This window comes from Pantherophis guttatus, chromosome 1 (assembly GCF_059756535.1).
Source record: "Pantherophis guttatus breed Tessera chromosome 1, ASM5975653v1, whole genome shotgun sequence".
Lineage (NCBI taxonomy): Eukaryota > Metazoa > Chordata > Lepidosauria > Squamata > Colubridae > Pantherophis > Pantherophis guttatus.
The window spans coordinates 163,801,413-163,816,466 of NC_142063.1; the positions used below are offsets into that span (position 1 = coordinate 163,801,413).

Consider the following 15,054-nt stretch of genomic DNA (forward strand, 5'->3'; position numbering starts at 1 on the left):
AAGGGGAATAAAGGCTGGATGTAAATGACAAAGTTTCAAAGATGAAATTCTTTTAAGGTGCCTGGAATCTCTGAGGATGAGTATAGGCAGCCATATAAATTTTCTCAAATAAAGAGAATAAGATAGATAATAGAATATCAAAATTATGTTTCTCATAAAAGATATTGTCAGAAAAAAATAAAACCAAACTGTATTCCTTTGGATGATCAATTGAGCCTAAATAGTTGTAGCTGCCTCTCTATGAGGGAGATAGGCTATTAAAAAGTTTGATAGATAGATAGATAGATAGATAGATAGATAGATAGATAGATAGATAGATAGATAGCGGTAGATAGATAGATGATAGAGATGATAGATAGATAGACAGACAGACAGACAGACAGACAGACAGATAGATAGATAGATAGATAGATAGATAGATAACCTTTGCAAATTAAAAAATACGATTATTTAAAATTAATACATGCTGTATCATGTTTAAACTATTCTGTGATTGCTTCAGTAGAGGCTGGTTAGTCACCAAAGGAGAGGAGGAGGCACACACATGTGTATTTCAACCTTGCTAAATATACCTCTGGTTGTACCTCAGCTGTTTACTTGACCTCATCTCCAACATAGGAGGTGAGTAAGTTTTACTGGTTTTATTTACCTTGAAGCATTGGTGACAGCTTATGGGAGAAATTCTGCATTGTTACCAATATAGTTTATGGCAAATTTAGATTTATAGTAGTACCTCGGTACTCATTGTTAATTGGTTCCAGGATGTGTGATGAGTACCAAAAATGATGAATATCAAACAATTTTTTCTACAAGGAATAATGTAATGAGTCACAAGGCAGCTGACACCGACAAGTTCTAGCTTGTGTATTGAATACCAAACAAACAATGAGTATCAGGATAAAATGTTTGCATCAAAATGCATTGAGTACCAAACTAGATGAGTTTCAAAGCAATTGAGTACTAAGGTACCACTGTATTTTCTCATGGACCAGGGGCAAGATGAAGGCAATAACATGGGAAAAATTTGGGGGCAATTTCCCATACTAAGGTGAATGGGGCCATGGTCTAATAAAGTGAAACATCCTGCACTCACTTGCTTTAATATAGAAGTGCAGATATAGACTTCTTGGCTAAGTCTTGGATGTCTTGTTCTAATTTATTTTTAGGTTATTTTTTTTATATAAAGCTTAGGTTTATAAGCTACATTTATATATTCTTTAAGTCCCATAAAATTTACCAGAAATAATGATAGAGATAGAGATATATAGATATGAGCATAGACTTGCCAGTTTGGCTCATTTTCTTCAAAGATACCAGTGCAATCTTAATCTCACAATAATTACTTTAAGTTAGTTGATCTTAAGAGAGTTTTAACAGTACCAAAGTTATTGAAACCTGCAAGCCTCTACTTGATAGGAATATCCTATTTTAGCCAGGTGACACCCCATGGAGTTCTTCCCTCCTCCCAAACACTCATACATGTTACAGTAGGTGCTTAAAATGATCCCTTTTAAGAATCTGATTACAATATGGGAGGGTTCATTTATTTGACTTCTGAGGGGCTTTAACGGGCAGCGAACAAGCTTTGAAACTAAACTGAGTTCCGAATAAGAGAGCCGAGAAGAGTCCACTTCTCTCATCTCAGCATCTTGTAGATCTCCTAGAAGGAGGTCTCCCTAAAAATAAGAGAACTTAAGGATGTGCATCCTCAACAAGCCAACATTCTCATTTATGTCTAATTAAAGGGAAGAAACAGGGGTGAAATGCTACCGTTCGCTCTGGTTTGGGTGAACCGATAGTTAAAAAAAGCTACTGGTTCCTCTGAACCAGTATTTCCGACGATCAGCTGTGCTGTGCGGTTTAGCTTTGCTAGAAAGCAGGAAACCCTGCTTTCTAGCAAAGCTAAATTGTGCGGCACAGATGATCCAGTGGTGGGTTTCAAAAATTTTTACTACCGGTTCTGTGGGTGTGGCTTGGTGGGCATGGCAGGGAAAGATACTGTAAAATCTCCATTCTCACACCACTCCAGGGGAAGGTTACTGCAAAATCCCCATTTCTTCCCGATCAGCTGGGACTCAGGAGGCAGAGAATAGATGGGGGCAGGGTCAGTCAGACGTGATATTTACTGATTCTCCGAACTACTCAAAATGTCCACTACCGATTCTCCGGAACTGGTCAGAACATGCTGAAACCCACCTCTGAGATGATCCCTCCCCCTCACTGTTCTACTTACCTTTCCAAGCTTCCTTTTGGCGTGTATTGTGCATGTTCATGCACTCAGCATACGTATGGTGTGCATTGTGCATGCATGCATGCAGCGCGCATGCACGGCCAGCAAACCGGTAGCAAACCAGTTCAGATTTCACCACTGGGAAGGAACCCAGGGGCAAAGGACTAAAAGCACATAGAAGTCAACAGATGGAAGCTTCAGGGTTTATTTGTGAATTAGACTTCAGACAACATCATGTTGTGGTAAGTCTCATTGCCTCACCTACACATTGGCAAGTGTAGATTCTGTGATGATGTCCAAGTCTTTTGGCAAGGATCATAGTTTTTTTCATCTGCCACAGGTTGCACTGATGCCTATTTTTGCAAGGTTTGGGATGTTTCAATCCCTATTTCACTGCCCCTTCTACTATCATGGAAGTCCTTGAATTCAGTCTCCTTCAACTTCATATTGTTGTGTCAAAGCCTTTCTCCTGTAATCCCGAATGGTTATCTGAATGTTGGAGGAGGGTTCTTTCCTCTTTTTGTAACCCCAGCTTGGCTCTGGAGCTCCACCCTTGTCAATAGTGTTTTAGCATTGCTTCGTTTTTTCCCCCCTTGCAACAGCTGAAGGAGATCAAAGCTCCAGCAGCGTTCAGTGGTCCTAGGTCAGAGTTATTTAGAAGAGGGTTCTTTGTTTAAGGTTCCTCCTTTCAGCCAGCTGTTTTTGGCCACTTGCCCTACTCCAGGTCGGGAAGCTGGACTAAATTGAAGCAATTGGGCAATGAGGGATTTGCAGGGTTCAGGTAAGGGAGGGAGACCTTCGGGATAGAACACCCCCTTCTTTTGGCGTCGGGGCATACTGTGGATGTGACTGTCATCAAAGGGCATGCATCCAGTAACCATCACATATAGTACTACTCCCAGACTCCACACATCATACTTCTTGGGATCATAGGGAATGCCCAGCAGCACTTCTGGGGAGGCATAGGCAGCAGAGCCGCAGTATGTGGTGCTCAGGTCAGGATACCCACGTGACTCCCTGCCAAAGCCAAAATCAGTCAGCTTTGCTCGACGTCCATCTGCAGTGAGGAGTACATTTTCACATTTAAGGTCCCGATGAACCAAATTTCGGTCATGCAAGTAACGTACCGCGCTCACGACTTGGAGGAAGATGTCTCGAGCTTCTGGGATGCAGGGCAGCTTCCCCAGTTGTTGCACCAGTTGTAGTAAGTCAGTGGAAGCGGCTTCCATCACAATATAAAGTTTCCCATTGCAAACTTCAATGAATTCAAAAACACGTACAATGTTGGGATGACGAATTGCCCGTAAGATGGACAGCTCTCGTGGGAGAAACTTGTGTACAAAGTCAGGGGGTGCCCGGCGTCGATCTACTACTTTGATGGCTAGAGGGCCTTTGTATTTGGCTGAGGTGGCTACCCTGACTTTTGAATAGCTGCCCTCCCCCAGCGTTTGGCCCAGCTTGTAACCAAGCTCATTTAGCCATCTGTCCCCTCCAGAACTCTTCGACATGGTGCAGGATGCCTTGGAGAGCTCTGCTGGGTGTGCCCGGGACTTAGATATTAAAGCAAGGATTGAAGGCTTTAACCCATTGTGTGTGCTTGATGTTGCTCTTCACCCCCTCCCATGTTCCCTCTGAGGGCTTAAGGCAGGAGTGTTATACAGCTTGCCCATGTATTGTGATGTGCTGCAGGTGTCATGGCCTCATTCCTTATTTAGGTTGCCAAGGCTGGTATATCTGTTTCTTCATTTCATTTCCCCCATAGGAACACCCACGAAAGTAAGGGGTTATTACAATTAGAATAGATTTTCTTTTTTTTAAAAAAACACAACACATCCACACAAAATAGAACCTGGGCTAGAGTGCGCGCAGAGAATAGCAAGGCATGGATGAATGTATGGATATTTATTTTTCACAAAAACAGATTAGTGGAGAAATCTCTGCCCCGAAAGAGCTGCTAACGGAATGAGCAGGTCCTGCCTAGCCTAGCATAAAGATACCCCTCTAGCTATTGGTTGAAGCCAGGAGTGCATCACCACATCCAACCATGGCCCACTGTAAAGGTGGACTCTTCTCCTCTTTTCATGTTCTGCTTCAAAGTGGTGTTTTTCAGCATCTGCCAACTTAAAATGTGTTGAGCCATCAGACTGTACTGAATCATTCCAAGGTAAGTTAGGGCGGCTGGCCCAGTGCTATTGGTCTCTTGAGACTACTGCAGGCACAACCCTTGGTCATTGATTCTCAGGGCCAGGGGTGAAATGCTCCCGGTTTGGACCAGATCAGACGATCTGGTAGCGATTGTGCAGGTGGTTGGAGAACCAGTAGCAATGGCGATGCAAGGCTCCGCCCACCCGCCTCTGTGTCATTACTTCCTGGTTTTAACATGCACTTCCGAACTGGTAAGGAAGGTAAGTAGATTTCACCCCTGCTCAGAGTCATTTGTCTTTTGGTAGCAGGAGAGTCAAAGCTCTCTCCCTAAGCCCAAGACCAGTGATGGGCTGCTACATGGTCACAAGGGTTCGGGCGAACCCTTAGCTCTGATCACTGGCTGGGCCCACCTGCCCACCCACCCTTGTGTTATGCTTTCCATTTATAACTAACTTTCTGGCTCGTTGGCTGGCCCAGCTATGATCCACGTCACCCCTGGGTGACCCCAGCTCACCAGAGCTGCAGAGTTGATTAGGAGCATGTTTGAAGCTCCATTTCTCTCCCAAAGAGGAGAGAATAACCAGCGAGCGAACCCTTTGTTAAAGTAAGTGCAGCCCACCTCTGCCCAAGACCCTTTCCTCTCCTTCTCTTGCCATTCAGTGTGTGGCAGCAGAAGTGGGGAGAAAAGAGAGGGAAGCCAATCTTTTGTGTATCAGCTCTTCTGCCTGCAGAATTTGCTAATCCTTTATGCTCTTAGTGGTTTTTTTTTCCAGGATTTCCTTCTTGGAAACAAACTTAGGAAAACCACTTAACAGGTCCTTAATTGCAACAGCTCAAGGAAGTGTGAAACATGTAGTGAGGATATGACAAGTTGTAGCAAGGATATGACAGGTTATGCAAGATCACCCTAGATGTTAAGGAACACATCATAATAACCTTTACCTTGATAAATATTCCACATGATTCATTTGAATCGTATCATTTGATAGAACTGCTAACTTCTTCCATGGAAATAATTTAAAGAATTAGGGGTTGTTTTTTTACTAGATCCTACTAAACGTCTGGAAATTGTGAGCTAACCGTCAAATGATTTTGCTGCAGCCAGATGACTGCTTTCTCTCTGGGTTCCTTGTTAAGTCCTCAGAATTTCCCTAAATCCACTGCTGTAGATCAGGGGTATCAAACTTGTGTCATCACGCTGTCGTCATGTGACGTATCACGACTTCTCCCCTTTTGCTAAACCAGCCGTCTGTAATTCCTTAGAATCTTTTCCCACTTCCTCTTATGAAGCATCTAGAGGAAGAAAGAAGCCTTTATATTCCTATTCTTCATTCCTCTGGATTATCCTTACTTTTTATTCCCTATCTCTGCTGGATAATGAGTGTGTGAATGACTGAATCGGACCCCCTCCAGCTATCATTTTTAAGTGTCTGCCAGAAAAATGTCCCATTTACTGGCAGATTTGATTATGTTAACAATGTCCTAATTCTACTCTAATGCTTAGGCCTCTCTTTAGCTCTCCCTCTCCATACTTTCTATGAAATATCAGCAGCACTTCTGTGGTCTATTGAAATGACCTGTTTCCCATAGGGAGTTTCCACAGCTGATCCTGCTTCCAAACTCCTTTATCTAGCTTCAAAATTTAACACCGTGAGGACAACAGTGATTGATCATCTTGAAGGTCTAGTTTATAGCAATGCAGTATAGACATGTCTATGGTTGTAATACTATGAATATTAGAATAGTTTTTTTTGGGGGGGAATCTAAAAATATTTTGATCTTATTTACATGTATGTAGCAGTGGTTTCAAATTTTTTTACTACTGGTTCTGTGGCCGTGGCTTGGTGGGCGTGGTGTGGCTTGGTGGGCATGGCTTGGTGGGCATGGCAGGTGAAGGTTACTGCAAAATCCCCATTTCCTCCCAATCAGCTGGGACTTGGGAGGCAGAGAATAGATGTGGGCGGAGCCAGTCAGAATTTTTACTACCCGTTCTCCGAACTACTCAAACTTTTCACTACCGGTTCTCCAGAACTGTTCAGAACCTGCTGAAACCTACATCTGGTATGTAGTAAGGATTAGTTTGCAGGCCTATCAAACTGGCGTCCTGTGGGCTGGATACTTCACGCACAGGCCATGCCCACCCATTCCACAAAGGCAAAAATCGTCGCGATACATCACGATCTGGCCTGTGACGCAATTGAGTTTGACACTCATGGACTAGAGAAATAGATGGGCTGGTGGCCTGAAGAACTTTGTATAATTGTTCGTTTTCTATAGTAGATTAGATAAAGGTTTTGGACACTGCAGCATGAGCGGAAGTTTTCAATAACAGCACAGTAATACTGTTGTACTGCATTAGTGCAGAAGCAGGATGAGATTTCTGCTATTGGAGATGCCCTATAAAATTATTCTGCATTCTGATATGTTATACATTGTGATGGATAGAGTTGTGATGGATTCTTATATTTCCAGAGTTAGGCCGTGTGCTGAAGCCTTGGAAAGATTATTTTCATTTTTATTAAATGGTTTTGTTGCAAAATCTAGTTCCTCACACATCAAAATCAGGTGAACATTTGATGCTGGAATTCAGTAACGGTTTGCATGAAAGTTGACAACAAGTTCTGTCCAGAAAAGTTAAATGCTGCTGCTAAGGGGAAGTGATGTTTTGCTTATCACGAATGGTGTTGCGTGCCCCTGTTAAGAAAAAAATATTTGGTTAGAAGTGTTGCTAGAGTGGCTCTTCCCCTTGGAGTATAACAAAGTTATTATCAGCTCTATCAGCAGTGAGTCACTAGAACTGACATTCAAAATATCTTCCAGAACAGTGAAATAATCATTGGCTTGGGAATAACCCACCCTGACCACCAAGGCTGAGTGGATAAATAGGAAATACTATAACAAAGCTTTCTAGTGAGTTAGGTCTTTGCTTTAGCAGTAGCATTCATGCTTTTTCAGGTACTTGGTATGACTACATCTTAGAAAATGCAGTAAACCACAACTAGTATGTGGATTCTTCTCAAGAATATTAGGATTGTTATTATTTAAAAAGGCTTGAAGGCAATCATCCTTCCAACATTCAATCTGCCCATATGGCTAACAAGGATTTTCTTGGTCTAATAGGGCTCTAACCTATCTAGCCAGGATTGGACAGAACTATTCCTGTCAGACTGACCTTCCCTGATCTCTCAAATTGATACATTTCTGATGCAGCAGGGGTCTCCAAACTTGGCAACTTTAAGACTTGTGGACTTCAACTCCCAGAACTCCTCAGCCAGCAAAGCAAAGCTGGCTGAGGAATTCTGGGAGTTGAAGTCCACAAGTCTTAAAGTTGCCAAGTTTGGAGACCCCTGTGATATAGCATAGTGATTGCTGCTGAACCAGAAGAGTTGATTAGAACTTTCTTCCTAACTGTGAAGGAAGAAAATGGAGAAGATTAACAGATGAACAATTGGAAGGGATCTTGTAGGTCATCTAGTCCAACCCCCCCCCGGCCCAAGCAGACCCTACACCATTTTTGACAGTTGGCAGTCCAGTCTCTTCTTGAAAGCTTCCAATGTTGAAGCTCCCACGACTCCTAAAGGCAAGCTGTTCCATTGGTTAATTGTTCTCACTGTCAGAAAATTTTCCCTTATTTCTGATGCTAAATGTCCTGCCTAACCTCCAGCCTTCTTGCAGGCCAGACCCACAGAGTCTTTCCACTCAGCAGACTCCTAGAGTTTCTGTGGAAGTGGTTTAGTCATAAATGCTTTCTGCAGGGGCAGTCATCCAGTTTCCTGGCTTCAGTGAATGATGGGATATGAGGGGGATGGTTTGGTAGGGAAGGCTGAAACGTGGAAGGAACAGTAGGCTAAATTCACTAAAGCTGATAATTAAAACCAAAAGTAGAGGGAAAAAGAGAAGAATTCAGATGCCAAGGTAGAAGACTTGAGCTAAAAACTGCAGAGGAGGAAATCTATTATTTAAGCACCACTGAAAATTTAGCAATGAGACAGTTATTGAAAGCCATTTACATCTGTAGGCAAATTAATAATTTGAGTTTCTTATCATGAATCATAGTTGCCAATTGAAACTTCAGAGGAGCTTGAATGTGCATGTTTCAGTTTGATCACACTACTGAGGAGGCAGAATTTGCCCATTTGAGGGACTTCCCCTTGTTTTCATGAATGTCAGAATTCCTGTTCCTTAGTCTTTATTTTTTTTTCCATTTAAGAAATGTAGAAAATGCTTTTCTTCCACATCAGGAAGGCATATGTATATGGAGTATAGATCAAGAAGTATATAGTCTGTATGTCCTGAACAGAGGTGGGTTGCCCCCGGTTCGGACTGGTTCACAAGAACTGGTAGTAAAACTGGTGGGAGGCTCCGCCCACTGACCCAGATCAAAGTTGATCTGCGCAGAAGCATTGCGCGCGGGCACGATGCGAACCGGTAGTAAAGGTAAGTAGAACCCACCCCTGGTCCTGAGACATAGAGTATAAAACGAACAGAATAGTTGAGTAATAAAATATTGTGATATACAAAGATAGCAATTAAAGTCTATGGATTTTATTAGGGGAAAAAAATGATACAAATTTGCAGCTTCAGCAGAAAATAATAAAATATTGACTGACTCAGTCCTAATCTTACCACCGCTTTGCAGCTGTCTCTTTAGTCAAAGACTTATTAAATAATTGTTCATCACATCATTTTTACCTTTCAGTTTGCAATAAGCATGGATTAATTTCACCAATGACAGTTTTAAACCATCTTGATTCTTTTCTCTCTTTAGCCATGTAAAATCTGTGTGTGTGTGTGTGTGTGTGTGTGTGTGTGTAAATATTTAAAAGCTTACGCTAAAATGACTCCAATTTATCCCGAGGCTGTTATTTAACCAAAGTCTTAACCCTCTATATCTCATCTCAACCTGAAACAGTCATCATCTGGGGTTGATGCAGTGCAGATTTAATATAACCGATGCCATCCCTTCCTTATGCTTTTTTTTTTTTTTTGCTTTTTAATTTATATGCCGCCCTTCTCCGGAGACTCAGGGTGGTTTACAATGCGTTAAGCAACAGCCTTCATACTTTTGTTTATTTATACAAAGTCAGCTTATTTCCCCCACAATCTGGGTCCTCATTTCACCTACCTTATGCATTTTGGTGGAAATCCTGCAATTTGACAGGCTCCATGTTAGAAAAGATTGGGTTGGAGCGACCCCGTATTGACCTTACTTAGCCTTTGAACGTGGAGTTCTACTGACTAAGCTGCTTTCCTGTTTTCACCACAGCGGTGCTAATACCACCAATGAATCACTGAATGAGAACCGTCTCATCCAAATTGTGCTGGGAAAGAGTCTTTAGGGCCATGATTATATGCTGACACACATTTCTGCTACTGCTTTGGGATTTTCAAAAACCCTAATCCTGTGTGATTTCCCCTATAAGGCAAATATGAGAAAACATCCCCTATATTGAGTTGAAGGTAGGGGAGAAATACCATGTTCTTCCAAGACTTTGAAATGGTACGAAATCCTTCCTGAGGTGAAAGCAACTAGAGGGAAAATAAGGGAATATGAGAAAGTATGAAAGGGTTAAGCTTCAACAGCTGCCATATTTACCATTGCATTTTGATAGTGGAGTACTGTAGCGTAGCATAGCGTAGAATAGAATAGAATAGAATAACTTTATTGTCACTTTGAATGTACACTAATCGGCATACATTAAAATGAAATTTCATTCATACAGCTCTCAAAGGTCACCACCTCCGATATTCACTACATAAACATGACAGAATAAATAAATAAACAAACAAATACATACATACATACATACAAAATTATGGATATACTCACACATATTATATGACACAGAGAAACAACACAGCCTAATTCGGATGTACACAATACATGCACACCATGAGAAAAACAAATCTTGCAAGTTTATCAGATGGATGGCATATGAAATAAAGCTGTTACAGAATCTGGTAGTCCTCCTAGAAATACTTTGAAACCTCCTCCCAGAGGGGAACAACAGAAACAGACCGTAAAGTGAGTGTGTAAAAAATCATAAATCATTCTGACAAATTAATTTGTGAAAAGCCTCATGCCTTGTAAAACCAAACTCTTAGTACTTGCCTGTATTCTTAAATGTTGTTCAGCGGCTCCGTTCTTTGTCACTTTTTAAATATGTGGGTTGTATGATGGACAGGGGGCCAGGAGATAGGGGTGAAAAGATATTTTCTTAATTATAGATTACTTCTTTTCAAAGTAAGAGGACCAAGAGGAATACCAAGAGGAGTATGAAGAAAATAGTGTGGACTTGGCTTTTTTGGTGTGTGTCTTTTGTTTTGCTGTGTCTTGGCAGTTCAAAATTAGGAAGTCTTTGCTTTGCTTTCTTATCAAGTGTTCTTAATTCTGTTAGCATAAAAATGAACCAATGCATCTGTTTGGGAGTCTTAGAGGGGAGCAGGAATTGGCTAAACCTTGTTTGGGCTCAGAAGCTAAGCAGAACTGGACACGGGGAATATTTGGATGGGAGGGTATCTGGGAAACCTGGGGTAATTAGCTAGGTAGGAAAGTGGAAGTTGTTGGCAACCTGCTTCCATATTTGTATCAAAAATCTACATATCCATGGAATCACCAAGAGTCAAGCTCAACCAAAGGAGATTTGACTTCTGCCCTGCTTCCATTTTTTGTACGGAGTCAGAATAAATATCTTGCCACATTTTAACAATTGTGAAAGATTTGCTGCTGATCAAGCAAAGGCATTAAGCAGTGAATAACTTAGTTATTTGTCAAAGAATGTTATCTGTTTACTTTTAGTTCTCTGAAACCAGGTGACATTTATCCCCAAGGATTATGATCTCAATAGCATTTTTTTAAAAAATAAATCTCACCGATTTGGGATTATAGCCATAACCAAGTTAAACAGTCATTTTAGTTGAGATCCATGGAACCTAAAGAGGTTTTGTGGGCCTGAGTCATACAGTACATTTAAAACTTCTTAGCTTGTTTAGGTAAATTTATGGCCTGCTATTCCTGTGTTCCACAGCAGAAAAAAATGTTTGCAACAATAGTGGGTTAGGAGGAAGATGAGAAGGCAAATTATGAAATGTATATTGCAGTGTTTTGCAGCCCTTTTATTTGGACATTGTGTCCAAATGTCATACCCACGTATGTAAGGTTGGTGCTTGTATCACAAAGTCACAACACACGTTGTGTCATTTTGAAAAAAATCTCAAATCTGGAGATGACCAGGCTAAGCCTGAGGGAGGCATCAAACACATCATCAGTCATGAGTCTCTTCGCATCCACAAGAAATCTAAGTCCAGCTCATCTTGAATTCCTTTATATTCTTAACTCCCACTAATTTCCCTTGACTGTTAGCAGTTCAAATTCTTGTAAAGAATTGCTGATGCTTACAATAAATCTTTATGCTCATTTGAAATGCCTGGATCTCCTGATTTCCCTGATGCTAACACTCATGTTGCTCTAGACAAGCTGGATCAGGATCAGGCCTGCCAACAAACTACTGTTCCATTTCTAGTAGATAGCAAATGCATATGGATATTGTTGCAAATAACACAAAATTAATTAGTTTTCAATCTCAATATAATCCACACAGATAAAGAGTTGCATTTGACCCCTCTGGACTACATGGATACATCAATGCACTTTTCTGCCTTTCTTGTGCCCATATATTTTTTAACTTTACAGTTTAGCCTACAATTCTGGAGTCCCCTGTGTTCTCCTTTTTAAAGTCCTGCCAAGGTAGAGTAGCTGCTGACACCTGAAAAATTGACATTGATCAAAATGTCAAGTTCTTATACAACCATCTACGCAACTTTGTTATTCTATCCTTGCAGAAAACGACTGTGGTATCATTAAAAAAAATAACATTAAGCATCAGCCTGCATATAGGTTGTCTATTCACATCTGGCTGGTTGCTATTAGGAACTAACTAGGCACTTAACCTGATTCAGAGGTGTTCCTCTTGTGTTCTTAGGTTGATATGTAAATGAGCAGACTATATCTTTAAGGCAGGGCTGTCAAACTCACGACCCGTGGGCTAGATGCGTCACATGCTGGCCACACCCATGCCCAGTTTAGGGGGGAAAGTTGCGATATATCACATGATTCTGCTGTGATGATGCGAGTTTGACACCCCTGCTCTAAGGTCTTGATTACCCAGGCTAACAGAGAGATCCAAAGGTCTTCAAAGAAGAAAATGAATGGAATGAGGGGAATTATTTTCCAGTTCAGTAAAGTTTTCCTACCTGATTGCCTTGGGGAGTTCATATTTGCCATAAGTAATACATCTCATGATCACTCCATGATCTCATTGTAGATCTTCATCAGCAAGGAAGTATTTGCTTGTTTTCCCCCTACAGCACTATAGAAGGAGGGGAGGTCAAAAGGCTTTTAAAGTGTGTGCAGAAGCCCTTTGGCATAGCAGCAGGGATTTGCTGATTTATATCACCAGGTTTAAACTGGAAGGTAAAGAAAATTCCCTTAAGTGTAATAGATGAAAGAAAATTGCCCTTAATTCCAGCAAGGCTAATGTAATCACGTCTCCAAAGCTCATCACCCTTTAACTGCATGTGACTCAGAAATAGGCTCTGGAAATGAGAGAGATTTGAAAAAAAAGAAAGAAAGAAAAGTGGGCATATAATTGATTGGTCATCGGGTGGCAGAACAAGGTGCTGAAATTGAAGATGTTCAGGAGAGGAGGCTGGGAAGCATTTTGGTTTTGGAGCAGAGTTGGTATAATTCCACTCCATAATGAGAATGTCCCACTGGATGGAGCTAACAGCGAGAATTCCATTCTTTCAATTCATTGTTCCGATTAATCAAATGTTTCCCAGGAATTTGTCTTTCATTGGCTTCTGTTTCACTGAGCTTCTAGACAGGCAGAGCAATGTTATTTTGTAAGGATTCTCAGAAGACATTCGATGTGCCTTTCAGCACAATGACTAGGACTGAAAAAGATGGTTGGAAGAAATATCCATCTGGTTCAGTTCCAGGTGGGGAGAAAGACACTGGAAACATTGGAGGCTGTTTGGAGAGAGAGTTTATTGATGAACAGGAACACATGGGTTTGAGGTCCTGGGCACCTGACCACATGGAGGAGAGAGAGAGAAGTATTTATACCATCTTTTGGGCCTTGCCCTTGAGCTTCCTGTTCCTGGGCAAGAAATGTATTCTATTGGTTGTCAGACTCCCAGGGGGCTATGCAGGGGTCATAGCTGAGATTGTCTGAGATAAGTTTGGTTGAACCTTGCTGGATGATGCAATGAAGGGGCTTGGTTGTGCCATGTGGTGAGCTCTGCTGATAGATAATCCTATTATGTCCTGGAGGGTCATGTCTTAATCCCATCACCCTGGAGCTGAAGATTTAATTGTCTTGTAGATAGGCTGCCCAGTCCTGCTGGGGCTATTAAGAAAGGTGGGGGCTGGTTTCCAAGAGCATGTTTCTCCTTTAGGGAAATATAATATGTCTTTTTTAACATTTCCCAAAATATTTCATCCTTCTAGGAGAGTGCTAGAAGATTTTTGCATCTTATAAATAGCCGCAACTTTGAATTTTATTTTTTAGGCTTGCTGATTAGAATTCCGAGTTTCTCTCTTTTTAAAAGGCATTTTCTGTACAAAAATGCAAGGTTGAAGACATGTAGTAACTACATCTTTATTAGTATAGCTTTCTCCAATGGATTTCAAAAACAATCAAGTGTAATAATAGTGTTATGTATAAATGCCCACCGTTGTCCATCCCAGGCTTGATAAGGGTTAACACCACATCCACCTAGATCCTCCCCTGACCCCTCCTTACCTCAGCTCCGCCTCCCAGGTATTTAAGACGTGGTCCAGAGATCCAGAGGTCACTTCCAGCCACATACCTGTAATTGAAACATTGATCAATAAAGAGATTTGATTCACTGCATCTTGTGTTGGAGTTATTGGGTAAGATCCTTGAAATAAGTCATAAATAGATTAACAAGTCTTCTCTAATATGGCCCCTGATTGGGTTGGACTTCATTTTCCATCATCCTCAATCTACGTGGCAGTCAATCTATTCCCTCTAGAAATCACTGTTCCTAATTTCCCAAATATCAGTATATTTTTTTAAAAAAACCATAAACTAAGCACATTGAATCAGCAATACATTGAACATGTACCTGGTTTTGGTATATATACAAAATGTAGGGTCATGTGGTAAAAACATAAAACGCAAAATCTTTTCAGTTCTTCTTAATCCCCCTTTTCCTTACTCTGTCTTCTATAAATCATTGTCAGTTTTACTGAACAAATGGAAAATAAGTAATAATAATTTTGTACGATGTTCTTCAGTGGCTTAAAGAGAAATTAATAATGTTATTGTTACTTGCAAGCATCTGAAACTTCCATTAAAAATACATGGAATTATTTCTGGCTAAATGAGGTAAAAGTTAAGCTGTAACTCTGCAGCAACATACTGTAGTACTCCCACTTGGGAGTATCCAAGGTCATTCGAAAAGCAGCATCTGAGGGGCTTTTTTGAAGTTATATGTTAGCTACATATTACAGCAGGATTCAGTGTTATGAGCTGAAGCCAGAGAGATGCATTTCCACATATTATAAATGGGAATGTAGGTGTCAAGTAATTTAACATCATATTGAGTTTTAAGAATGAAGCTCTAGCAAATGTTCATAGTCAAAATGTGAT

General features: G+C 40.9%; 1 protein-coding gene and 1 long non-coding RNA gene across 4 annotated transcripts in view; one reads left to right on the forward strand and one right to left on the reverse strand.

Annotated features, from left to right (window-relative positions):
- Positions 1–502: 502 nt before the first annotated feature.
- LOC117672754 (uncharacterized) overlaps positions 503–15,054 on the forward strand; it is a 30,545-nt gene continuing 15,993 nt past the window's right edge. For 2 of the 3 annotated variants that reach the window (XR_009621331.2, XR_004593346.3), the window contains exon 1: positions 4,056–4,394. This is a non-coding gene — a long non-coding RNA (uncharacterized LOC117672754). Of the gene's footprint in view, positions 622–4,055; positions 4,395–15,054 lie in introns of those variants that run through there. The other variant, XR_015731183.1, reaches the window with a different exon arrangement.
- LOC117672742 (testis-specific serine/threonine-protein kinase 6-like) lies at positions 2,420–3,883 on the reverse strand. The gene has a single exon (XM_034429679.3). It carries the CDS (start codon positions 3,736–3,738, stop codon positions 2,881–2,883), a length of 858 nt encoding a protein of 285 aa, XP_034285570.1. The 5' UTR covers positions 3,739–3,883; the 3' UTR covers positions 2,420–2,880.

Excerpts from the sequence above, each read along its gene's own strand:
- LOC117672742 (XM_034429679.3), bottom strand. The coding sequence starts at position 3,738 with ATGTCGAAGAGTTCTGGAGGGGACAGATGGCTAAATGAGCTTGGTTAC.